The sequence below is a fragment of the Accipiter gentilis genome, chromosome 29, assembly GCF_929443795.1.
Source record: "Accipiter gentilis chromosome 29, bAccGen1.1, whole genome shotgun sequence".
Lineage (NCBI taxonomy): Eukaryota > Metazoa > Chordata > Aves > Accipitriformes > Accipitridae > Astur > Astur gentilis.
In genome coordinates, this window is record NC_064908.1 from 21,069,851 (window position 1) to 21,094,281 (window position 24,431).

The 24,431-nt window shown below is 50.3% G+C and overlaps 1 protein-coding gene across 2 annotated transcripts in view; it reads left to right on the top strand.

Moving 5' to 3' along the window:
* The first annotated feature begins 1,783 nt into the window (after nucleotides 1–1,783).
* LMX1B (LIM homeobox transcription factor 1 beta) overlaps nucleotides 1,784–24,431 on the top strand; it is a 105,603-nt gene continuing 82,955 nt past the window's right edge. For both annotated transcript variants that reach the window (XM_049833217.1, XM_049833216.1), the window contains exons 1-2: nucleotides 1,784–2,521; nucleotides 2,902–3,088. In XM_049833217.1, coding sequence (XP_049689174.1) covers nucleotides 2,383–2,521; nucleotides 2,902–3,088 — 326 coding nt within the window. In that variant the 5' untranslated portion in view covers nucleotides 1,784–2,382. The remainder of the gene's footprint in view (nucleotides 2,522–2,901; nucleotides 3,089–24,431) is intronic.

A 24,431-nucleotide genomic window follows, 5' to 3' on the forward strand; every position in this document is an offset into this window, starting at 1 on the left:
TGTTCTCGGGGTAGGAGGTAGGGATAATAATTATCCGGTGCAGCGTTCGTACACACACATGGCAAGAAGCAACAAATCTTTGGTGTGATATTTGTGAGTAAAAGCCCACGAACAAAGATTGAATTATTCCTGCGGGTGCGAGTTTGGGAGGGTTCCCGCTCCGCTCTCAACTGTCCCGCCGCACAGCGTTGCTTTTTTTTTTTTTTCTTCTTGTTTTTCTCTCCTTCTTTTTTAATGAGAAGTTACGAAAACTACTGTGGAAAGAGGGGCTCTAATTTTCCTCGCAATTGTAGAAGATAATTTGACGGAAGCCCTGCGTGATGGAGAACACTGAGTCCTTCCGTGAAATAGGAAGGGGACATAAAAAATTAATGTAAACGAGAAGATTTTTCTCCACGGATTGAACTCTGAAATCTAAGCAGCTTTTATCTTGATCTCAGAATTAAATAATCATATATTATTTTTTCAGCATTAGCTACTATGGTTTTCAGATTTGTACTGTCCGGAACAAAAACCAAACAGGCTCTGTTACTGAAAACCCTTTCCAAAATATTTAACGAAAACATAATCACGAATTTCTTTCAGCGAGGTTTCTGTACGAAAACGGCATAAAAAGGCGGCTTTATCTTAAGACCCAGAAAAAGAAGCATTAAGTAATTCACGTTAACACTTGTCCCGCTTATTAAATACCAATATTTTGGGAGCATTACAAAATAAACTCCCTTCCTGCGGCAAGGTCAGAGCATATCATGGGTCACATTAAGAAACTCCGCACGGAATCCTTTCCGGATTTTTATTTCCTCGGATTTAGATTTTTAACGGTCTCGGGGAAGAAAAAAAAAAAAAAAAAAAAAAAAGCAAAACCGAAAGGAAAGCCCGAGACGCGGGGGCCCGGCCGCGCTCCCTCCAGCACGGGGTGGGGGATCGCTCTTCCCGGCTGTCGCGCTCCCTCCGACGGAACGAAGGAGCGCGGCCTCTTCGACTGCGGCTGCTGCTGCTGCTGCGGCTGCTGCCCACGCACAGCCCGGGCAAACCCGCGCCCCGCACACCCACCGCGGCCCCGACGCGCCCGGCCGCGGTCGCGCTGAAGCCCCGCGCACCCGCGGCAAGCGCCGTGTAGGCAGCGGGAGCGGGCGCGGGGCCGCGGCCGATCGCTCCCGGGCCGCCGCCGCCGCGGGAGGCTCCCGCAGCTCTCGGGCCGCCGCTCGGCCCGGGCGGCGGGCGGGAGGGCGCGGGGCCGCCGGGCGCTCCCCCGGGGCCCCGCGCCCGCCGCCGCCCGCCGACCCCGCGGCCGGGCCCTCCCGCGGGCAGCCCCGCCGCGACGGCGCGGAGCCGCCCGGCGGCGACGGGCGGGCGCGGAGCGACCCCCGCGCCCCGTCCCGCGTCCCCGCCGGGGCCGGTCGCGCCGCCGCCGCCCGCGGGACGAGGCCCGCGTCCCCCGCCGGCGCCGGCCGCCCCGAGGGACGGTCCCGCCGCCACCTGCCCGCGGCCCGGCGGGGGACGCGCGCTGCTACCTACCCCGGGCAGGGCAGGAGCCGGGAGCCGCCGTCGGGCCGGGAGCGGAGCGGGCAGCGGAGCGGCCGGGGCCCCGCTCCGCCGCCATCCTCGGCGGCCGCGCTCGCTCGCTCGCTCGCCCCCCACCCCCCGCCCCGGCCCCCGGCCCCCGGCCCGCGGGGGCGCTCCCCCGGCCCGCATCGCCGCCCGGCCGCGCCGGCCGCCCCGGGGTGCGCGGAGCCCGCCCGCCCCGCGCCCCGGGCGCCGCCGCGCTTCGGGGGCCGCGGGGGCCCGGCGGGGCCAGGGCACTATTTGACGTCGAGGAGACGGATCACCGCGGCGCAGCGATACGGCGCGCACCAATGGAGTTCAAATGTCAGCAAGTTTGAGGAGGGGTGAGGCGCCGGGGGGTGTGTTCCTCCGCCGCGGCCCCTGCTCTAAACGGCGCGGCTCCTCGGGACGCCGCATGGCACATGGGCTGCGGAGCGCCGGGGAAGCCCCGCCGCCCCGCCCGGCCCCGCCGCGCCGCTCCGCCCGGCCCGGCCCGGCCCCGGGAGGGCCCTCCGCGGAGGGCGTGGGGCTCCGGCGCTGCCGGCGAGCAGGTGACACCGCGGGCTGCCCTGCGCCCTGTGCGCGGCATGTGCGCGCCCGTGTAGCGCGGGCTGCCCCCATGGGCAGCGGCGCCGGCTCTCTCCTCTGCCCCCCGTCTCTGGAAGCCCGGGCAGGAAACGCTCCTCATGTCTCCCAGATAAAAATAAAAGCGACTCCCTCCTCCCGGCCGCAGAGTGTCCCCGAGCTCGGCCAGACGCGGGGCTGAGCCGGCCCCGCCGCCCGGCAGCGCCTCTCCCCCGCCGCCCCGGAGCGCCGGGCCGCGCCGCCGGCCGCCCCATGGATATCGCAACAGGTCCCGAGTCCTTGGAAAGGTGCTTTACGCGGGGCCAGTCGGACTGCTCAAAGATGCTGGACGGTATTAAAATGGAAGACCACCCTCTGCGCTCGGGTCCGGCCACGTTAGGAGTGCTGCTGGGTGAGTTGCCGCTCGCTTCTCGGCTGCGCCGAAAGCGACCCCCGCGCTCCGCTCGCTGCCCGGGGCTGCGCGCCGGCGGGGCCCGGCCGGGCTGCGGCCGCCTCGCCCCGGGGCTGCCGGCGGGCGCGGAGCTTTCTCACCGACGTCCGCGGGGCGAGGGCTCGGCGCCGGCCGTCGAGCTCGGTGTCGCCGAGCCGCGGGGCCGGCCGGGCTGCGCCGCCCCGCCGGCTGCCCCCGGGGCCGGGGCGGGGGGTGGGGGGTGGGGGGGGGGGGGAGCGGAGCCGAGCCGGGGGGCAGCGGGGCCGGGGTCGGGTCGGGGGAGCGGGGCCGGCGGAGCGGGGCCGGGGCAGGCGCTTCACGCCGCTGTCTGCCGTTCGCAGGGTCGGACTGCCAGCACCAGGCCGTCTGCGAGGGCTGCCAGCGGCCCATCTCGGACCGGTTTCTGATGCGGGTGAACGAGTCCTCCTGGCACGAGGAGTGCCTGCAGTGCGCGGCGTGTCAGCAAGCCCTCACCACCAGCTGCTACTTCCGGGACCGAAAGCTCTACTGCAAGCAGGACTACCAACAGTAAGAGCGCGGCGGGGCCCGGCGCGGTGCCGCCGCCGGCGGGGGAGCCCTGGCGGGGCGGCCCGGCCCGGCCCGGCCCGGCCCGGCGGCGCGCTGCGGGCTCGGGGCGCGTTTCCCAGCGGCCCGCCGCCCCGAGCCCGACGGAGCCGGGAAGCGCCGCGCCGGGGCCCGCGGCCGTGCGCGGGTGGCGGCCCCGGCCAGCGGGGACCCCGGCGCCGGGCGGCGGGCTGCAGGCGGGCGGCAGCGGGCGGGACCGGAGAAACTTTGAGCCGCAGCGCCTGTCGCGAGCGGGGAGCTGCTCCCCCCCCCCCCCCCCCCCCCCCCGCCGCCCCTCGGACCCGCCGCGCTCGGACCCGCCGCGGTCCGGGACCCCGCGGCGCCGTCGGGGGCGGGGGAGGCGGCTCGGCCCGTTTCGGCCCGTTTCGGCCCGGCCCGCCGCGGCTGTCGCCGCCCGGGCAGCGCCGCGCTCGGAGCCGGCCCGCGGGGCCCTTCTGCCCCGGGCTCGCCCCGGCCCGCCGGCGGCCGCGGCCCCGGAGCCGCGCCGGCAGCCGCGGGGAGCGGCCGGCCCCGGGCGCTGACCTGCCCGCGGAGCGGCTGCCCGGCGGCGGCGGGGCCGGGGCGCCCCGGCCGGGCTCGGCGCGGCCGTCGGTGCGGCCGCCGCGGGCCGGCCCGGCGGAGCGAGGCCGGGCGCGGGGCCGCCGCCGTCCCGCCGAGCCGCCGTCGGGCGCGGAGGGTGCGCGGGCGGCCGCGGCGGGGCCCAGCCGCGGGGACTGGCGCCGGCCGCGCCTTCGCGGCCGGCCGCGGCGGGAGGAGCCCGGCGCTGGCCCCGTCCCTCCCGGGCCGGGCGCTGCCCGCGCTTTATTTTATTTCGGCTTTATCCCCAAATGTCAGGCTTTGTCGGGAGGCGGCCCCCCGCCGCGCCGCGTCCCTGCGCGGAGACAGAGCCCCTGCCCCGCGCCGTGTTTGTCCTCCCCTGCAGAAGCCCACTTCATGCTTGTCACCGAAATTGAGGATCCTTTTTGTAGCGGGAGGGGGGCGAACATGGGCACTTCAATCACTAGGACATAATATGGCTCTGCTAGAAGTCTGGCAACAAACAAAGAACAACAACTATTGGTTTGCATCAACTTTTGTCAGGCATTCAGCAGGCTTCCAGAAAGGCCTGAAGTGGCTTAGTGGCAACAATGTGCATTTCATAGCTACAGCATGAAAATCCATCTCCATGGAAACTGGTAGTAAATGCTAACATGACATGCTGAGTATAAATATTGTTAGGGTTATAACTCTTGTATAAATGGCCCAGATAAATGTCCCCCTGTTTAGGAATTACAACAAAACGTGCTATTTCGTGCTGCAGCCCTCACCAGCACGCTACCAGAGAGTCCGCCACGGGCCCGGGCGCTTCGCGTGAAAATCACCCGGAGCTTTCCCCTGCTGGGCCGCTGCTGTCCTGCCCTCGCGGGGCCGGGCCTTCCGCTTTATCTGTGTTTTCTCGTACCCCGGTGTAGGGAGCGTATCCGCGGACTTTGTCTTTTACTTCCACGCAGAATAGAACGCCCCGTGGTAGCTATAGCTGTAGATCAATGAAACTTGTGTCTCTGTAGGTAGCACTACCTTAGCTGTTTTTGTTAGTTAGGAAAGAATTTATAATAGTCTTTAGGCTACCTAAAAAAGCATGATTTGGCAATGTAAATATTTACATTATTTGCGAGCAAATGTACCCTCTAAGTCCCATCTTTAGTTTCCGTAAAATAAAGGGTCACGCTTCGCACCTTAAAAAGCAAGATTGTAGACTATTGCTTTGTAAAAACAGAAATACTTCTCAGACTGAAAATAGAAATGTCACCGCTTCAGAACTTTCCGTATTATCAAAGGTGTCCGATTGTATAGGGGGGAAATGGGGTAACCAGGCTGACGAGCAATAAAAAGATATCAACATGTTAGCCTTTGTTGAATCCCAGCACCTAGTGTGACATTACATGGTGACCTGCTGTGTGTGCCCCTAAGGACTGACAGCAGCAGCAGCTCATGGAAAGGGGAGGGGAGACACGGTAAATCAAAATTTGTTTTCTCTGAAATTTTATTAGCCCCAAAGAGCAAACATGTGAAACTATGCTGACATTGTTTGTGTGCTTTCCCTCTCTGCTGCCTTTTAGACTTGGAGAAATACTCTCTTATGATAGATAGCTGAAGGATAAAAATAGCTATTCATACATGCGAGTAGTTCTCATGGGCTGTGCGATGCAGATGATCAGTTTTATCAGTGAGAGTGTGGAGGGAGGAGTGAAGCCATGAGCAAGTTGTGCAAGTCACCTCCAGCGTGCTGGTACAGCCATCATCCTGTGCTGTAACATACAGGGATGTGAAATGCCTGTATGCCAAGTAAGCGTGCTTTGGAGTAGTGAGGTGGAACAGTGTCAGTATTGGAGGAAGACCGGTATCAGTAAAATCAGATGCTTTTTGTTATCCCAAGTCCTATTTACAGATCTCTGGGGGGTGGAGAAAAAAAAAAAAAGGGGGGGGGGGGGAGAATAAAGATTACTTAAATATCTTAGTTACTGAAATTTGCTTTAAATAGATTTTTCTGTACATAGTAATGTAATTTAAAGGTCAGATTTCTCCAGAACTCCCAGGACTGTAATCAAGTGCTGTGTGTATATCTTTGGAAAACTGGTGTCTCGTCTTTCTAATGAAAGCAAGCTTCTGATGGGTCAGATATCAGACCTTAAACCTTTCACTGGGTCAGGAATGATTACTGCCCATCCTTGGATGAGGGCATTTCACATTAGGGGGAAGGGTGAAAACATTTTTGCTTCCCTCCCCCCCCCCCCCCCCCCCTTAAATAAAAACGTTGGCTGTTTGAAGCTACCCCTATGCTTGCAATGTTAGAATAAATCCTGGGGGAGATGGATTAGTGGCCCAAGCAGAGTTTGAAGTAGGCAGAGGTGCCTGATAAGTGTAATTTGTCACAAAAATATCATCGGTGCATTAGTGGGACAAGCTATGCGTGTATTTTACACTCCTTTCATACAAGAGATCCAACAAATTTTTGCAGGAGTACATCCTGATCTTTTGATTTAATGCAAAGTACTTATTTTGCTAAAATTTAAGATTTTGAGGGTCACAGGTACATTTGATTGCAAGGTTTTTAAGGGGGAAAAAAACCAGAGCAGTACAGTGGCACCAGTGAGGCTGACTCTCGCAAGCCCAAGTCAAACAGATTCACTTTGATTTTAATGAGAGCTTTGCCAAATTGCAAGATTGTCGCACACTTGGAACCTTACACTTGCACTTCTTTTCTCTAAAAGAAGTTTTCTTTCTGAGAAACTGAAACCTTCAGAATGAATGTTTATCAAAAATAGGGGGTTTGCGGTAGTTATATTCCGGTTCTTTGCTTAAATGAATTTATTTATTGTACCACTCATAACAGTGCTTCCTGCTATAAAACATTAATAATTATAAATATTACATTGCTTTCCCATTTGTATATTTTCAATTTTTTTGCGATTTTTGTGATTTTCTGGTTTGTTTTTATCTCGCTACTCAGTGTTACGTAACAATTCGCCCTAGTTATTGCTGATAGTAAAGAAAATATATGCTATGAAAAATAACTGTTTCAGGTTACATATTTCATATGTAAGAAATGCATATAATTTCTAGAAAGATCCATATTCCTATTCTAGCTCTGGAAATAAAGGCTGTAAAAGAGGTCATTTATTCGAGAGATAGGATAGCAAACAATCAGCTGCTATTTCATAATTTTTCACTAATGCATTCTAAGTTTTGCTTAGGGTGGGAAAGAGAAATATTTAGATTTTTGTTAGATTCTTCAAGATACGTCAGACGTTGTTTTAGCATCGTTATTGGGTGCTGTTAAAAAAGACTTGGTGTATATTTCTGGTATGTCGTTATACTGTCCTTCATCTTTGAGTTCTTTCTTGTCAGTGACTGGGTTTATTTTTTATGTACAATCAGCACAGAGCAGCGCGTACCTCGCAGGAAGGAAAGAAAATGCTGTGAAGCCTCGTTGCTGTAGGGAAATATTACCCTCTCCAGATTTTGGAAATTCCTTCACATGAGTATAATACTGAGGCTGATGTTTCCCAGTTCAGTTGCGTTTTCTATTCGAAAAAAGACAAAAGCTTCCTGTTAGTAAATGTCTCTTATTTTTGTGAATGTTATTTTTCTTCCAGAGGGAGCGAGCACGCGTGTCTGTCGTGAGCGCAGGCTGTGGAATGTAGGCAGGATCCGTGGTACAAGAGGTGACTTGAGCTCCCAGATTCTGCTACATGCAGAATGGGTAATAACTGTTTGCTAACAGGAAGATTTTATTTGTTTTCAGTTTTACTTTTTTTTTTTTTTTTTTTTTTTTTAACTGAGGAGCACCAGACGTGTCGTTACACTCATCAGTGCAATTGTTCATCATGAGAACTCGGCAGAGTTGTGTAGAACAGCGGTGTCCCCCTCCGCTTCGTTTGTCTCTCATGTCAGACTGGCACTGACTGGTCCTTGAGTGTGTGTCGTTAGGGAATAGCATAAAACCTGACTGAATCTTAGAGATGAGGAGTAGCCTAAGCACATGCCCAGGACATGGAGTAACGATTAAAGTTATGTCATCCACTAAAAATGCTTTTAAAAGTCGCTGAAACACTCTGGCATTTTTGCTGAAAATCCAGCCAGCCCTGCACTATCGGACACATCAGCCCGATTAAAAATTCTCTGTAGGGTCAGGCTTTTGTAGCACCTCGAAACAATTCCAAAAGCGGGAACATTGAGGAAATGTAGCTGTTATTTCTGCCGATGACGTCAGCAGAGTAGCCGCGATCGGGCAGAGCCCCCGCAGGTCCCCCCTGTGTCAGCAGGAATTCATCTCTGCAGCACGTAGGGAGGCTGCGGGGCAGATAACGGCACGGGCGCTGGGACGGCACCGGCCCGGCAGGGCCAGCCACGAGCCTGGAGCTGGTTCGGAGTTAGGCTGAGTAAATACTAGCGGGGATCTGGAATGGAACGTGTTTTAGGAATTTGGGGAGACATTTTGGTTTTCTGCTACAATCATGGTAACCTTATTGGACAAAATAATTGCAACGGTAATACGTAATTTGCACTAATCCATGGTAGAAAATGATAGGGAGGATCTTTTTGCAATGTAGGCAATAGGCAATTAGATTAATAAGGGGATAATTTATAATTCTTAACTACTAACCTGACAAAAATAACCAATAAATAAGAACTACACTGCAAAAATTTCTTCACTGAAATACGTAACGGGAATGTTTTGTTTTCTGTTTAGAAATCACGTCTGTTATTTTTTGGCCTAAACTTTTGAACTAGTTCAAAGGCATATGTCACACCTTTTCAACTATCGATAATATATCATGATAAAATAGCTGGATTATAATGTCTCTTCTTAGACAAATTACGTTACTAGTGTATTTCAATTGTAAATATATACATACCCCTCTTGCTTGCCTCCTTTGTGAAGCAACCAATAAGGCATGGTACCTCTTAAAATGCTTACGACTCTGGTGAGCTTGAAAGGTGGGCGCATATTTAGCAGCAACCGGAGGCTGCTTAATTTAGTCAGAGAGCTGGGAAGAAATATTCAGGAGGAAGAGGAGTATGCTTTTCATAATGCAGCTGTGATTCTGATTTTTCATTCCAGACAAAATTCAAATTTAGACTAAATCTGCCATTTCTTGTTGTGACAGGAATTGATTCCATTTTATTTAATATCTCCTTCTCCTGGAATGAAGAGTACAGCAGACACAGTAAATTACGAGAGGAGAGCTTGAGTTCCCTGCATACTCGGTGTGCAAGTCAGTGGGAGGTTTCAGCGCACGAGCAAGCGGCCGGGGCCCTCCCCGGCTGCAACGAAACACACGCTGAAAGCCACCGCGCTGGCTGCCCTGCGCTGGGGAGCGAGGGGGGAGCGCGTTCGGGCGCACAGACACACGCGCGTGCACCCCCCACCCAGGCACACGTACGCAGAGAAGCCCTCGGACGCCTGCTGACGTGCTCAGAGGGGTAATGTGGGGGGGGGGAAGAGAGGGCTTAGTAAAACGCTTCATTTTTCTTGTCATTGCTAGGCTAAGGGCAGGCAAGTACGTTCTCTGTCTGGTTTGCACAATACTCCTTGCGCTGTTCAGTTCTTGTGGTAGTTTTGGAAGAATGTGGTGTGTAAATACAACAGCAATATTTCGTGGTAATATTAGAAAGGGATTTTCTACTGCTTGGGCTGGCTTGGACCATGCCACGAGTTGCATGAAATGCAGATTCACAAAAAGGCTGTGAATTTTAAACGCCAGCGAGATGGAGAAAGACCATTACAATGTCCTCTATAAGGGGTGCACCAGGTCAAATGACATACTTGCAGAAAAAAACAGGGATAAATGCTTCTTTTTGCCTACATTTTTTTTTTTTTTTTTTTTGCCTGCATGATATGTCATGTTATTGCTCAAGTGAGGTAAGAAAGGAAGCACGTAAATAAATAAAACTGCAAAGTGAATTGTACAGTAATCTCCAGTAAAGGTAAACAAACTGGGTATTGCTCTTGGATGGTTTAGTGTGGTAGAAAGGTTTTTTTGGCATGATTTGGGGATGATTGTATTACTCACGAGGCAAAGATTGACTCATAATGAAATGACAGTTTCTTGTTCATTACAAAATATAAAATCTCCACATTTGTTCTGAAACAAAGAATAAGGTTAGTTGTAAGTAACAGTGTGACGTGAACCTTGACAGCTGAGTCTCTAACAGCTAAATAATGAAATTAGAGGAGTTACTTTGGGCTTAGATGGGTGCAATTAGGAACAGAAATTTCCTTTCTTTAAGTCAATTGGAATAGATATATCAAGCGGGCAGGGAATGATTATTGAATATACACCTTGCAGACTATGTAATTGTGGTATGCTATGTCTAAAGCTATGAATTAAAACTGATTTTTGTTTGATAAAAACATATTCGAATTTTTATTTATTTTTTTTTTTTTAGAAAGCAGAGGTCTTTTCTGAGTTAAGATACTTTAAAAAATGTAACAGGGAGATAAGATTATTTTGCAGCAGTGGGAGCTTTAACAGCATTGGTAACATTTAGGGAAGGAGACACCACTTTATTGGTAACTAAGTAAAAAAAATATGTGAACAACTTTGTATCTAATTTAAAATAAATGTTGAAAGTAAAGCTAGACTTCTGAGTTCGAGAACAGGGACCTTAAGGGAAAAAAAAAAAATGGCAATACTTGTAAGGTAAAATGAGCTGACTTTCGGTTTTAAATGTGATGCTCTTTGGTATTTATAACATGCATGCAAATACAGATCTGAATCTTGCATACTTTGTTCAGGCAAATTATTCACTGTTTCTAGATGCCTCTTGAAATTCAACATAAAATTGAGGCAGATCTTTGACTTTATTTTTTTTTTTAATTTTTTATTATGTTTTTTACACATACTAACCTGAGGTTTACTTTAAGTTCCTGGACTTGCTTTGGCTAGACTGATATTCCCCAAATGAAATATTGTCTTACTTTTGTTTTACTTTTTGGTATGCCTGCAATTGCTTTGAACATATCTTGACAAACTTGTCCAATCGCTATGACTAATGCAGTCAGTGAGACCTCGGCCAGCCCCGGCATCAGCGGGCACTAAGAAAAGTAAGGGCAAGTTACTGCTGTGAGAGAGATGTGAGGAGTGGACGGGGACTTCTGTTCCCTGGACTTGACCAGGCTGTTCTCAAAACAGCCATTTTGCAAAATAGGCTCTGGTTGTTCCCGAACAAATTATGGACAACAAGCCTTTTCTCCTTTTAGATGACCAACACATAGACAGAATATATGTATTGCCATTGCCCTTTATGGGACGCTAAATATACCTTAAAAGTAGAAAGCACCATGTGTGGCATATTATGCAATTTTAATGCAGATTATGTAGAAGCAAAACCCTTAAAATGAAGTTATCTTGTACGCAACATTAAGTATCCGCTGTCTCGAGAAGGTAAAACATTCAATCAGTATTGCCAGAGGAACCCAGGATCTGTTACACCAACTTTTCCAGGCTGAGATGGAAATCCAGCAGCCCAGCTAAACCCACCTGCGTGCTTCTCATTGCGATGCTCGTACAGAACTGGGGTATTGTACTCAACTCTCAAAAACTGTTTGCCTGTGGGCAACTGAACAAGCAGACCTTTGCGAGATTGTATTACAGTAAAGGAATTGTTAATATGATTAATTCCAGTTTGTTATTTTGTTGTTTTTGAAATTTTGCAGTGGTCTTCTTTACAGATACAGCAGAACTACTATGGGACAAATTGATTAAATGCCCTCAATATCAACATAAACAAGGAATAATATATTTCTTCGGAACTTTATAAGGGTTTATACCCTGATGCTCCTGTAGGAAGCCAGTGCATTTACAGAGAATACTTGTTGTGGAGGTCATTTGCTTTGCCTCTGTAACATAATATTTTTTTAATATGCACAAAATTTTCCTTTGCAAATGTTGACGTGAACTTGTGAACATGCAATTCCTATTGACTTCAATGAGAGCCATCCTTGCTCATCAAAGGACAGAATTTGGCTCTTGATTTTACTGCAATCAGTGTATTATTTATAATGTACAAGAGCGCACATGCACTCTCCCAGTAAGAGCTACTGGAATTTATGTGCACATGCTGAGGACCAAATCCTCCTGGTAGCTGTTAGGAAGTTTACTTTCATGTGTTTGTTCCTTCGAGTAACCTGAATCACCATTCACTGATTACAAAACCAAACACAAACAAAACCAAAAAAAGGATAATAGTCTACATCGGTAATGTTTTTTTGCAGTTGTTACTTTTATTAGAGGTTATTATTATGATAGGAAGCAAGCAAATTTGAATTTGCAGAAGAAATTACTAATATTGTTTGAAAGCATTTCTAATTACAGCCAGTGGTTACTCGTCGTTCTCTCAGACTGATAGAAACATCATTGCTTCTTACAGTAGTTTCTCCTTACAAATTGAGCACTGGTGCATTCCTTGCATATTAGCGAGAAAGCACTTTTCTCATAGAACGTGGACGTGGACGGTGTGACTGGGGATAGCGTTTGCTCTCGAGGTGGGGCTCGGCAGCGCGCTGGGCACCGCTGCCTGCCACAGCTGGAGCTGGGGTCACTGGGAGCTCCGCGGGACTGGACCCTTGGGCTGCAGCACGATACCTGCCAAAACTCATTAGTGAGAAAGGTTACAGTTCTCATTAACATCCACTCCACAGAACAGTTGTTTTCAACCTGTGGGATCCTATCCTTTGGCAAAATCAGCTTGCCTACAGCCAGCATTTTTCTATCACCCGATAGAGCTATTTCTGCAGCTTCCCAAGGAAGCGGCTTCTCTGGTTTCTGGTTTTTTCTCTTATGTCACAACTTTAATCCAGTTTTGGTGGTGGTAGGGGGTGTGTTCTTGCTGAGGTTTCTTTTGATAATGCCTGTGAAATGAGACAAGTATTTAATTCTATATCGTACAAGGAGGTTTATTAGCAAATCACAATAAAGCACTGTAGGAAATAATGAAACGGACAAAAAAATGCAAACCAAAACACTGAAATGACTGCAGAAGAGGCGAGCTACCTTCGGTTAGGGGGATACTTTGGTGCAGTAAGGTCCAGCTGTACGTGATAGTCTGGAAGCCCCAGCACTGTTCATAAACGCTCAGTGTCTTCTGCAGACGTTTCTCTGCAGTTGATGATCTGGGCTAAGCCATCTCCAGTGCAGCAGCACCTCAGCTATTTACTTCAGCGGTGCTGTGCCCTCAGTGCTGTGGTTGACCTTGTCCAGGAGCAGGCCAACCCACCCAGCTCGTGAGCCTCGTCCTGAGCTTCTCAGATGGTCGGGAGCCACAGGAGAGGTGCCAGGTGCTGCAGGGAGCTGTGGGAAGGTGCTGAGCAGCGGGGAGCGAGGGTTGACCTGGCTCCCAGGGTCCCACCACGGCCGCACAGGCTGGAGCTGGCTGGGCACACAGCCCCACTTCTGCCTCGGCCACTTCTTCCAGCAGCTGGGGGTCTAGGTGACCTGGTCCGTCCCCCCTACCAGTCGAGTGACGTGTTCAGGATATTGGAGTTGTGCTGGCGCTGCTCGTGAGCTCACGCGGGTCAAAAGCCACAGGCTGGCTCTTCCTGGCTGTGGTGGGTGAGCGGGAGCTGGGGGGGCGGTGAGTGGGGGTTCCCTGCATGCGTGGGATGGGGCCACGTGGGTTACCCATTCAGGTGGGTCTGCCTGGGCATTGGGAGGTTGGCATTTCTGACTTTCCAGGCGAGAAAGAGCTGATCCTCCCTCCTTCTACTCCCCGCCCCCTGCTATTAATAATTGTGGTTTGCAGGCTGAATATCCACTCCATGAAGGTTTGTATGTACATGCAGGCTTGAGTCAGTACCTATCTGTTATAATTTGAGAGCTATCTTCAGATTACCGGTGCGCGCAGCGGGCTGCGACTGCTTGCGGATGTTGGCAGCACATTCCTCCTGCAGCAGTCACCAGCACCGGGAACACTCCCTGCGCAGAGGGGCTGACGCTGCCAGTTTGTGGGCCCCGGCGGGGGCCTCAGCCAGCAAATCCCCACTCCCAGGGCTCCCGTGAGTAATGCCATTGAAGCCAATTGCCCCGGCGTGCAGTGGCTTGCAGTGTCAAGCAAGGTCAGTTTACTTACCTGACAGCAAGTGTCTAGAGAGGGCTCGGCGGAGGCGCTCGCTGAAGTTTCTGGGGATGGGGCTCTTCACAGGCAAAACCCACCCTAAAGAGAGGTCGCAGTTTAATGTTGTGAGTTGTCTTCGCCATTGGATCTTGGCATGGGCTTCATCTGATGGCAAGAAAAGTTTCGCATGTGGAGCGTGACCCTCTGGGTCAGCTCCCACTCACACTAGAGTTGATGAGAAAAGCGTGGTGGGGCCCTATATAAACGTTAGTACCAGCAGCGAGGCTTTAGAAATCCCTTTCCCTCATTAAGCATTCTGACAAAGCCAAGCATGTGCTTCTTGCTCTGCCGGTGGCTCTGTGGTCCTCTGCAAGCCACTTGGCTTCTCTGTGCTTGTGACTGCACTGGGGGAATGCAAATACTGTATTTCGAGTGCTTTCCAGTCACCTTCTGGTCATTGATAATTAGAGTCCGGAGCGAGAAAGGAAGAGGGAAGAGAGAGCAAGAAAGGAACAATGAGCAAGACCTACCTCTCTGCAGAGGTCAACGCAAAGACAGGCTGCCCTGGGTCCCAGTGAACAAGTTTTGCATATTGTGTGCCGCTCTCTTGACATCTTAAGAGAAAACGTTTTTCTGAAGGGATTCTGTTGATACTAATTTTATTACATGTCGGTCTGTTTTTTATTACATGCAATCACACAGACACAGCATCTCTACTTTGTAACCGTGACAGGGGCGACTAAGGAAGCCTCAGTGAAATTTAGACGACCGAAGCCGTACAGAGAAAGCCCCCCAGGCTGTCCTGCCAGTAGAATTTGCATTTGCACCTGGGAGGGGAGAAGTCCAGAGGCTCCAGAATTGCTGTCAGCCCTGCAGGTGAGGGTGCGGACCCTGTGGTGGTGGGCAGCAGGGAACCCGGTACCATCTCGCACTGCTGGGGCTCAGCGGTGGCTGCTGTTGGACGTCCCCAGCGCATGCTGCCATGAGAGGACTGGAGTGACCCTGCGTGCCCCTGTGGAGCTCAGGTTCGGCGGCCAGTGCAGCCCGTCCAGCTGACACTGCCCCAGCCCCATGCAGCTCGGCGGCAGCTCTAGGCTCTGCCACTGCCGTAGTGCCCCTTTCCAGCTCTCCCCTTGCGGAAAGGAGAGGGTGGGAGCGTGGGTGGCAGCACCCGCTCTGCCGTCGCTGCAGGCAGGTGTGTGCATCTGCTGGAGGCTCATGCGGTGCTCCCCGGTGTCAGGCAGATCCTGCCCCATGCCCACAGGCTCCGGCTCGGCAAGCGTCTGCCCTGTGGTTGGAGGCGCGCAGCCGACAAGCGTGGGCTCCGGTGCCGTCGCCCACCGGTGCCAAGAGCTGGCTGGGAAGTCCTGCTGCCGTGCCGGTGCCTCTGCCCGCCCGGGGCTGGGGGAGGCAGTACCGACAGCCTCGCTGCCCGGATTTTCATAGCCTGTTTCTCCCTGAGGTCTAGGGAGGAAGAGCTCCCATGTTCTGGGCATCGCTTTGCCCCAGGGGCGATGCTGCTCTTCTAAGGATTCCCTTTCTTGTCAGCCAAACATGCCGAAGCTTTGCAATATCTGGGCACTTTCTCACTTTTATTTATTTACACACACATATGAGAAATTGTTTACTTCATTACTTCATTTACCAGCCAAGCTGCAAGGAAGCTGTCCGCGCCTTTTCCCGTGAAAGTTATGAACAGGTGACAGTAACAGTGTTGTAGCCATGTGCTGTTTGTGCTTATGGCAGCATTTGCGTGAGCACTGATGCTTACAGCAGATACTACAACGTCCTCCATGTGCCTCTTGGTTTGTGTATGTGTAAAAAGAAAAGCAACAGGTTTTTTACAGATGAGACACAGCGATGGGAGTACTTGTAGTACAAAAGACAGGTTATTGTTAAGAGCAATTTATGAAATGTTGCGAAAGTACAAATGGAGTAAAACTATTTGAGGGAATAAATGGCATGTGAAATGTTGCAGCGATACTATCTCTACTTGGTATCATTGGTTTGAACCTGCCAGGCTTGGTGGTTGGAGCTGCAACTAACAAGTGATTCAGCTGATGGGAGCAGAAAGCGTTACAACCGACAGCTACGCTGTTAATGGAGGAGCGGGCAGAATCCCACTGCTGGGGGCATCCCCTGCTGCAGCCACTGCACCCTGGTTGCTCCTGGCTGTCGCAGCCCTGGCAGGAGCTGCCGCGGGAGAACATTGCACAGAGGAGGCAGAGTTTGTATTTCAGTGGCAGCTTTCCGTCGTGTCCTGTGCTGGGGGCTGCGAGGGCACTCGTGGCCTTTGTGGGGTCCCTGAACTCCTGGGTGGGTGTCCCACGCTGGAGGGAGCAGGCGGTGCTCCGGGGGCACGCAGCTCCTGCTAGCGTGGTCCTTAGAGTCGCGCTGCCTCGGCCTCGCTACCCATGCCCGGGCCAGTTCCCCAGCATGGTTTTGTGGGTGTGGAATAAATTAGCCTTCATGGCGCCTGCATTAATTTTATGTGGGAGAATCCCCAGAGATTCCAGGGCAATTACAGGGAGAGCAGCCTTGCCCGGCATGGCGTCCTCCCCATCCAGCCGCTGCTCCCCACGGAGGAGATGGGAGGACTCGGCGAAGCAGCGCTGGCACTCCGGTGGTGCCCGCTCCCTGCGGACGCCTGCCTGCCCGCAGCATCCCTCATGGCAGAGGCCAGAGCAGGACAGTCCATGGTCCCACAAGCGACCGTGCTCCACGGCTGGCCCGGGGCGGTGGGACTGAGCGCTGGGCAGTAGCGGAGCTCGCTGTGCTGATCCGTGTCTTACAGAAAGGTTGGAAAACAAGCCCAAGGCAAGCAAGCTGTCTTCGTTTCATACATGTCCTGTGAATATTGGTTGTCTAGCATAATTGAAGCCTGTTCCATTTGTGGCTTTTTTCTTACTTAAAAATTCAGCTCATATTTTGGCAGGGGTTTGTCTGAGCGCAGAGCGGATACATTCAATGACAAGAGCTATAACATTCAATTTGTTGGATGCCACAATTAAACCTCAGCTTTTTCACCCAGCCATCTGAAAGCCAATTGCGAGTTGTCACTCAAGGAAGAATACATACAAACAAGGGCAGTACATAGCCCCGGATCCTAACAATGTGATTTTCATCGCCTTACCAGTCTTTGGGGAGTCTTCAGCTTCCATCTGGAAGTACCTTCAACCCTTTCCAGCTACGGATCTTGAAATAGCTAGAACAGAGAGAAAACCAAAATTACATGGAGTTTATTGCCATTTCAGAAGGAAAAAAGTGTTTGAAAAACTTTATTCAGGAAGCCAGGGGAAGTTAAGTGGGAGACATTTGCCATTTCATCAGTCTGTTGGTGATAGCCATTCATGTCATAAATGGCTTGTGTCATTTGATGCCAAAAATAACACAATTTTCCTCCCCAAAGGCCTATAGGGTTTTTTTGCAATAAATGTTTATTTGTTAATAATATACTTTAAACAGCCCAGTCTTGACCTCAAGTCTCCAAAAGAATCCATCTTCTCTCTGAAAAATCCTACAAAGTTTGTGTAATTTTTTCTGGGAAGGTGTAATTGATGGCGCAGTGAAGGGTAGTGTGTTTGCTTTAACTACTGCAGCTGCGTGGATTAACTGTTTATAAGGGCCTACTGTGCTTTGAATGGCTACTTTCTTAGATTTCAAGCTTTAGTTGACAGCACTTCCTAATGGTTCCTTGGATTTGCTTAAGTTCAATCAGTAAAAATAAATTTCTGCGCTTAGCTCACCCATTGTTCTTTCCTCATTGCTGCTTTGTAAGCTTTTAAACATTCATTTGTAGGCATTCGCTTTCATCGATTAGCCTACACCCTGCAACGTTTCAGATGGGGATGACCAGGACAACTCCCTGACAGAGCTGAGTGGGGGGGGCTGATCTTGTTCCACATCTCGTGTTGATTTCAGGAAAAATGTAAGAGGAATTTGGGTGCATACCAAATAACCTGTATGCAAATATTTTTGACAGGTTTTCTCAATTTAGTAATCAGAGTCTCTAGAGTCTAACACAGAACTGGCAGGTATGAAATATGTGTGATTAAATATTTGAAAACGTAATAAAGGATTTTGTAAATACACATAATATAGAAACTGTTGTTTTGAGAGAAAATAGTAAGTCAGGTAATTAATTTATAATATGTTGCACTGTTTTGAAATTGCCTTCCCAAAAGCTGGAGTTAGATTTCCACTGGCAAAGCGTTTGTGGAATGCCAGTGACATGTGATCAGGAGCCCAGTAATGTAACAATTGTCTTTTCACTAAATCACCAACTACCACTGATTTAACCAATGTTAAATCACATTTTTCAGCTGCTTTTGTTCTGCCATCAACCACTCTGATCCTTCTTTCTTATGATTTTTCATGCGTACTTTTACTAAAAAAGCAAAGAATTAAGACATTTGTCAGATTTCTTTTGTTAGTCCTCAAATGAAAATGTGGTTTTCTTGAAGAACACTGGAGGACTTATTTTCTTTAAGATCATCTGAGTTATGGGAGAGAATTACACTTTTAGTTTCTCAAAGCATTTCAACTTAAAGTGCTAGTTTGTTCTCAGTCAGACAGGCACTTGGATAAAATAAGGGACAGTATGTGTAAAATGAATGGAATTCATTTTTTCTTTAAACTTTTCACATTTGCAGAGCCAAATTATTTGGATAATATGCACACTCAGGTGCTTTGTGTAAAACTTATTTTAGTGGTACTCCGTGGCACTAAATGGCACTAGTCATTTACACAGAATATGTTTGTAGTTTATTAATCGTGACAATTGTATGATGCTTTAAAAATATATATTTTGAGAAGCATAGCTTCTAGCTTGGGCTGTGATCCTGCATTAATAAGGTGGTTAATGTTACTCAGTCTCTTCAGTAGCTATTTACAACGTAAAGTTACACGCACAACTAGTTGAAGAGCTGGGGGCCTTGGGGTGACTAAACTGTGTGGTGAATGCTCATTTACTTCCCAGAGGCATTTACTGAGGCAATCTGGGCCTCAGTGACCTGAGCAACTCTCCTCTTCCGTACCGGCAAAGGCTTGGCTAATCTTTGTGTCCATTTTGATTTTTGCAGGACAGGCTTCTTGACCTTCGATTTAGCCTTTGTCGGATTAGTCCTGTTAAAGCAAGATCACATCCAAGCTCTCTTTCCCAAACTGGAAATATTTGGAAAATAGCTTTAAAACTTTGCAGGGCTTCCTGCTATTCTGCTGCTTCTGGCACTGCCGAGGAGTTCGAGCCAGACCAAATAGTCCCGCTGCCGCTCAACAGCGACGGTGGCTGATCCCCCCCAGGCCCCCGGCTGCGGGCAGAGCTGCCTGCGGCCGCCCGGGTGGGCAGAGAGCAGCGACCGCCCAGCGGTAATGGCAGCCCGGGCAGCTCATCCCCTCTCTCTTGGCCTTGATGTTTGTGAGTGCCGGACTGCGAGACGCACACAGAGCAGCGCGGTGCACGGGCATGCACGCGCAGGGGAGCGCCCGTGCCGCGCGGCAAACACGTGTAACACGACAGCGGGCGGCAGGCGCAGCGTGCGATGCCGTACCACCTGTGTGGATGACGGCTCGCCCTTCGTACTCCACCTCCCAGCTGCAGGCACGACGGCCTCCTTCGGCTCAGAATGATGGCTGGGGGGTCTTGGGAAGGCTGGGGGACTACGGATGAGGGAGGACCCGAGTCCTGTGTTTGCCCGCGAGCTGTGCTCAGTATGTCTGGGGCAGGTAATACGCGTGTGGGCTGCTCGTGCCGCAGCTGCACAGCCACACGGGTGGCCAGCTGTAGAGTGTCCAGGCGTCAGAGCCACCTCCTCTGCACCAGGGTTCAGGGTCTTCTGGTCGGACAGAGTATCCCGTCCTTCTCCTCTCCTTTCTCCCCAGAAGAGAGTACGGTGCAGACCCCGCGTGTGCCCTCTCAAGCCTCCCTCTCAGGCACGGGAGAGCTTCTGCGCTGCCAGGGCTCCTCCGGACACCCTGGCCTGTGTGACACGGGCTGGATCCTGACCTGCTCCCAGCCGAGCCCAAGGCGTAGCGCTGCAGGTGCCGGCCGCCGCGGTGGGCCTGCAGGGGATGCAGATGCTGACGTTCCCAACTCGCCCCTCCGGACTCTGGTGAAGTTTCTCCTGATTCATTTCTGGCAGTGTGCGGTGATTCATGCTATCAGCATCAGCTGCCTGTTTTTGAAACTGAAAGAAACAACCTGAAACTGGCTAAAACAGACACATTACTAAGGCTAATTTGGATTCACTCCTGTAAGAGGATATTAAAAGTTTACCTTTGTTTGTTGCACAGAGACTGAGCTTTAACCATTTTTTAGTCTTTTTGTCAGCTGCTTTGGTAAAGCAACTGACATAACATTTAACTTTATCCTTGTGCATGAGCACTCCTGCTAATTAATTCAGTACCTCTTTTGACCTTCTGTTTCAAAGATCACAACTGGTGCTGTTTCTGCACAGACACTACCATCCTTCAGGATTCTTAGCTGTTAGTTTATTATGACCATGGCTGTAGTGTAGATGGCTTGTATCTTTGTGCCGTTATATTCTTGTAATAGCTAACATTAACAAAGTTAAATGGACAAATGAACAAGAGAAAGAGAAGAAAAGCAAAGGAGCAATTAAATGTAACTTTTCATCATGAAAAGGATTTCACTGGTTTATCTTCTAATAAGATTATGTCACCGACACAAGTACCTAGGAGCCCTTGATTGACAGCCTCCTGTACTTTTATCAGGCAGTGTGACACTAAACCTCAGGGCCTTTTGTCCGATAGAGTGAGCTCACGGAAACTTGCCATCCTAATCCCCTTATTCATGTCAAGCACAGAAAAGAAGTCCTGATCAGATGGCACCTTACAACAGTGTCACCTCCACCCCCTCGTCGCTGGATGGACATGGGACATCTCCTGCTTTGTTCGCTGTCTGCGCTTTGCTCTGCCGGAGCAGAGCTGCATGCAGCCTGCTGTATTACACAGCCCCGCTCCCGATTCCTGGGAGCTGGGACTGTTTCATGGGTTTCACGTATCCTGTCTTGAACTACCCTGCATGACGTGCATTTGCTCTCCTGCTTCCATCCCGGGGAAGCTGTGTATGCGGTACAGAAAAATCCCGGGGAGATGGTAGGAGGATTCACAGGCTAACTTTTTTTGTTTGGATTTTCTTTCTGTTTCTCTAAAGAAAGGAAGGCCTTTAAAGGAAATATTTCCTTTTGCGTCGTGTAAGACCATGTAGGGAAATGTATCGCTAAGCTTCTTCAAACCTTCCATCCAGAAAAAAGAGTAAGTGGAACTAAAAAAACCCCATCTTTTCAGAAGCATAGGATCAACATGAAGTGCAAAATATTGTTGTTACTCAGTGGTAATTTTTATTGGGTGTAATACTTCTTGAAGCTCGGAACAGAGTTTTATGTCCTCCTCAAAGTGTGGGTACCTATAGAATTTGCTCCTAAGTGTCGTAGAAGTCAGCAATTCATCCCAATCGCTGGTATTATAAGTTTCATAGCTCCGGCCCTTTCTTAGTTGTAGGAATTCCTTTGTGCGTATCCCTGCGGTAACCTATTCCAACTAGCGGTTCCCTGTGGTGCTTTATTTACTTGTCCAACTGTTTGGAAGTCTGTTAGTCTAAAGATCAGATGCTCTGAAACAAATCTTATTACTTTAACCAGCTCTGCAAATTCTTCTTTCTTCATTTTTATTGACTTCTCTTCAGCTAGAACTAATACACATGCAGCAGGTGGGCAAGTATGTCTCTCAAAGTTTAGCCTCTCAGATTTAACATGAGAAACTATAAATCTTTTTGTTTTCCTTGGAAAATGTGGGAAACCACAGGTATTTGAAGAGTTGCCTCCTCAGTGGATTTGTGAAGTTTATACTGCTTGCTGTAATTTTTGAAACAGAAGTCTGGGAAATTTTAAGAATGCTGCATTCTGGGGGATAGACTAATTATTTTTTTCTTGTGTTAAGTATTTTTTCAAACTGTAACCAAAAGCAAGGGAATGGGAAAATTTTAAGATGTTTTTCCTTTCATCCTGGCACTACTGGTAGAGATACTGAGTAAAACTTCCTTCAGCTAATCTGTGACAAGCTGGTTCAGTCGGCACTACTCACCAGTCCTAGTTTTAGAAGGTGTGTCCAGCTCCTCTGTATTTTTCATCTCTATGCACATTTTTAAAGTAATTTTAGATGTTAAAAGTCAGTGCTAATTAAATGTCTTAAGAAATTATCTTTCAGGAATTCCCCTTTCTCCGCCCCGTCCCCCCACCCAGTCTCCTGGCGACCTCGTGCCTCCCCGGTTGGAGCACACATCTCATCTTCGGGAGATGCTTGCATCTCTCGTGGCACTTTCCTCCAGCAGATATCAAAGTCCTTTGCAAAGCGACCTGCCCAGGGTTCCTGCAGGCTGGGGCCTGTCCCAGGCGCGCTCATCCCCGGGACACACCATTTCTTCCCATGGCTTCTAAGGACCGGGCTGCACCAGGATTCGGGATGGGAAAGTTCTCATGTCTGGGGTGTGCAGAGCAGTTTGCTGCTGCTTCGCCTGGATTTGTCTTTCCACCTTAAGCACCAGCAGTTGCCGTCATATAGTGCAAACAAGGGAACATACACACTGCCTTGTTTTAAAAAAAACAGCAAGGGAAGGAACATACAAGGTAGCGGCTTTCCTTTAGCAGAGCATGTTTGCTTTAAACACACAGCTCTGCTAGAATCTCAGAATCAGTTATCAGGTATCAGTTTGGCAGCAGTCTGCAGCAAGGACAGGCTGGGGGTAGCGAGCTGAAAAATGTTAAATACCCAGCTAATCGGTGAGGCTGGTGAAGGAGTCCATAAAACGTCTGTAAACTTTTAAGGTCAGTTAACTAATAGGTGAATTGCAGCAGACAGTGTGATGTCAGGGTGTGCTTGGGGACAAGGTTCAGTAAAACCGTAAACAGCCGTCAAAACATCAGACTTTCAAAGCAAGCCTCCCTGAAATGCAAGAACAGGAGTATTTTAACACATCGGAAATGTTAAAGGCAAACCAAAGCGATGCGATACAAAGCTGCGTGTATTTCAGAAAGGGTGACTTCAGAAAGCAATCTGGGATCCCATTAATCTCATGGGCTTAAACTTTGGGGCTCTTCACTGCTGCAGTTAGTGCGCGGGAGGCAGTGGCTCCGTCAGCCGCGGTGCCGGTGTGGGGTGTCCTGCTGTAACAACGAACAGGTCTGTTTCAGAAGGACGTGGGCAAGGCAGCATGTTCTGCATCTTCCAGAGGGAACCAAACCCTGTCCTTACAGCGTGCCCTGAAGCTTTACACAGCAGCACCTCTTGACACATCCTGCCCTTCTCTGAGCAAGAGGGTCAGTATACGGGGGAAACAACCATCCGCTCACAGTGAGGCCGGGGTGGTGTTTCTGTGTTAGCAGCACTTGATGCTAAAGCATTCTCATTGAAAGAAAAATAACTTTTGTTTGGACCAAAAAAAAAAGAAAAAAAAAAAAAAAGAAAAAACCTTTGGGGATTGAATTTCAGAGCCTCCCTGCTTTCCTCTCAGCCCCCTCCGAAGGCTGAAATGATTTGTGTGCGAGGGCCTGTGACCCAGGGAGGCATCGAACGGTGGAGAAGGGAAACATTTGGAGTTCAGAGGGACAGTGGGTCTTGATGACCAGCGTAAGACAATGCAGATGTTTCAGATCATGAGGTCTCTGATGATGATGAGAAAATGCCCCCAACAACCTACGGGCTGGGTTCTTCTCTACAGCCCTTTTTTCTTTTCCTTGCTGTAGTGATGCCGCATCTCACAGGATTAAGTTTTTAGGATTTATCATGGAAGAATCTCTGTGCATATTGTATTAGGTAGCTCTGACAAGTAGAGTGGGATTTTAATTTCTCACCGGGGAGTCTATTACATCTCTGCCCCATGGGTGTTGGCGGTGGCAGGGGGCACCCAAATTGGCGGTGGCAGGGCTGGGCTGTGTGTGCTGCAAGCCCTGGCAGTGGCCCATGGAGGAGGAGGGCTGTCTGCAGAGGAGCGGAGCCAGAGGAGCAATGGTTTCTGGATGAGAGTCCAACAATAACTGCATGTCCCATTGCCTTGTCTGATATAAACAGAGATTTCCTGGAAGGAGGACAGATTCTGGGACAAGGAAAGAAAAATACTGGCAGAGGGGAGAAGGAGGAGAAATCGTTCAGGATCCTAATTCAGCAGTAGGTCTGACGAGTGCCTGTGACACTGACCGCTTGCCACACCGGCTCTCTCTGCCTGGTGCCCTGCCTGTCGATCTCAGCGTTCCTGCACTCGGGAAGAGTGGAGAGAAACCGCGGGGCAGCACCAAACCCTGCGGATGGGAGCTCTCGAGATCCAGCCCTGACGCGTGGATTTGAACCCGTGTTGCAGCCAGGGCAAAGCATCTTTCAGCATCAGAGCTGCTGGGCCAGAGTCGTATGAATTTTACACCTCGGCTCTGCTGTGAGAAAGTGTACCAGCATTGTATATCCATAACATATATACGAGCAACAGGAGAACGGCGTAGGCTGTGGAGCCCACGTTGGGGAAACAACCCCCAATTGTATCTGGTTTAAAGCTTAATACATGAGAAACAGCAGACAGCAGTCCTGCTCTGCTTGGGTGCTTGCTGGGGTCTCTGCCGGGCAGAGACCCTGTCCGTACCCAGGCCCCAGTGCAGGGTTCTGGTCCCCAGGGCCGTGCGGG